This window comes from Aplysia californica, unplaced genomic scaffold, assembly GCF_000002075.1.
Source record: "Aplysia californica isolate F4 #8 unplaced genomic scaffold, AplCal3.0 scaffold00259, whole genome shotgun sequence".
Taxonomy (NCBI): domain Eukaryota; kingdom Metazoa; phylum Mollusca; class Gastropoda; order Aplysiida; family Aplysiidae; genus Aplysia; species Aplysia californica.
The window spans coordinates 991,400-992,508 of NW_004797529.1; the positions used below are offsets into that span (position 1 = coordinate 991,400).

General features: G+C 41.7%; 1 protein-coding gene across 1 annotated transcript in view; it reads right to left on the reverse strand.

The window, feature by feature from the left end:
• Positions 1 to 371, reverse strand: part of LOC106012102 — a gene marked incomplete at its 5' end in the record, with an annotated part of 7,400 nt that extends 7,029 nt beyond the window's left edge. The window contains 1 exon segment of the mRNA XM_013083881.2: positions 269 to 371. Coding sequence (XP_012939335.1) covers positions 269 to 371 — 103 coding nt within the window.
• Between the last annotated feature and the right edge of the window lie 738 nt (positions 372 to 1,109).

Consider the following 1,109-nt stretch of genomic DNA (forward strand, 5'->3'; position numbering starts at 1 on the left):
TGTGTGTGTGTGTGTGTGTGTCTGTGTGTGTGTGTGTGTGTGTCATGAGTATATGTGTTTGAATCTATGTGAGTGTACGTTTGTGTCTGTTAGCGTGTGTAAGCGAGTGCGAAACGCGTAGTTCGTGCAAGACCCTGTTACCTCTCTCACGTCCCATGAGTGTATGTGTGTGCCTGTGTTTCTGTGTACGTGTGTTAGCGTTTGTTTAATTCATAGTTCGTGTAAAAGCCAACTATCTTCCTCACGTCTCATGAGAACTTCCGTAGACAGAACACTGCGGTCCGGGTATGTGATTTTCTTGCAGGCTTTCAGCACACAGTTGGTCTCGAACACAGACCCTATGGCATGGCAGGCACCGTTTGCTTCACAACCTGGGCAGAAAAAAAACAGGTGCATGCACTGTGACTGCACTGGATATGTATCTGAAGTCTAGTTTTAGTGAGAGGTTAAAGGCACTTGCAACTCAATTAAGTCTTAAGAGTGTCGAAGATTCGAGGTGTTACTATAGAGTAATGTAATACACAACAAAGGAGGAGAGATAAGAACTATAGATGTTTCATAGGAAAGAAGAAGTAAATCTCACCAGAGCACCTGCTGAATTTTACTGACAACTTTATGCTCTCAGATTTTTGGACGTTGTCAACAGAACGAGACATTACGATTTCTTTTGTAATTGAATAATTCCGTGTGCCTGCAGGGAAGTTGTATAACATGTTCTTATGCACATTAGAATTGTAAATGGGCTGTTTATCAAAGTCATGCTCATACTGTGCGGGAACAACAAAGGTGGAACTGCTGCTTTTTCTTTCTTCATCCTTTTCCACTGCAGTACTTCTTTTGTATGTTTGTCATTCTCTTGTGAACTGCTATTTCTGTGATGCCTTGATAGTCGAAGCAGACTTTGTGCTGTTGAGGCTAGAGAAGTAAGCCTGATTCCTCGTTTAGACGTCTCTGTTGACATCCACCCCTTGGCGCTCATATGAACAAACACACACACACACATACACACACACCCACACCCACTCACACTCAGAGCTGTTAAAGTACTTTTAAAAAGGTACTTAAGTACAAATGTAAGTACAATCTAAAATATGTACTTAAGTACAGTA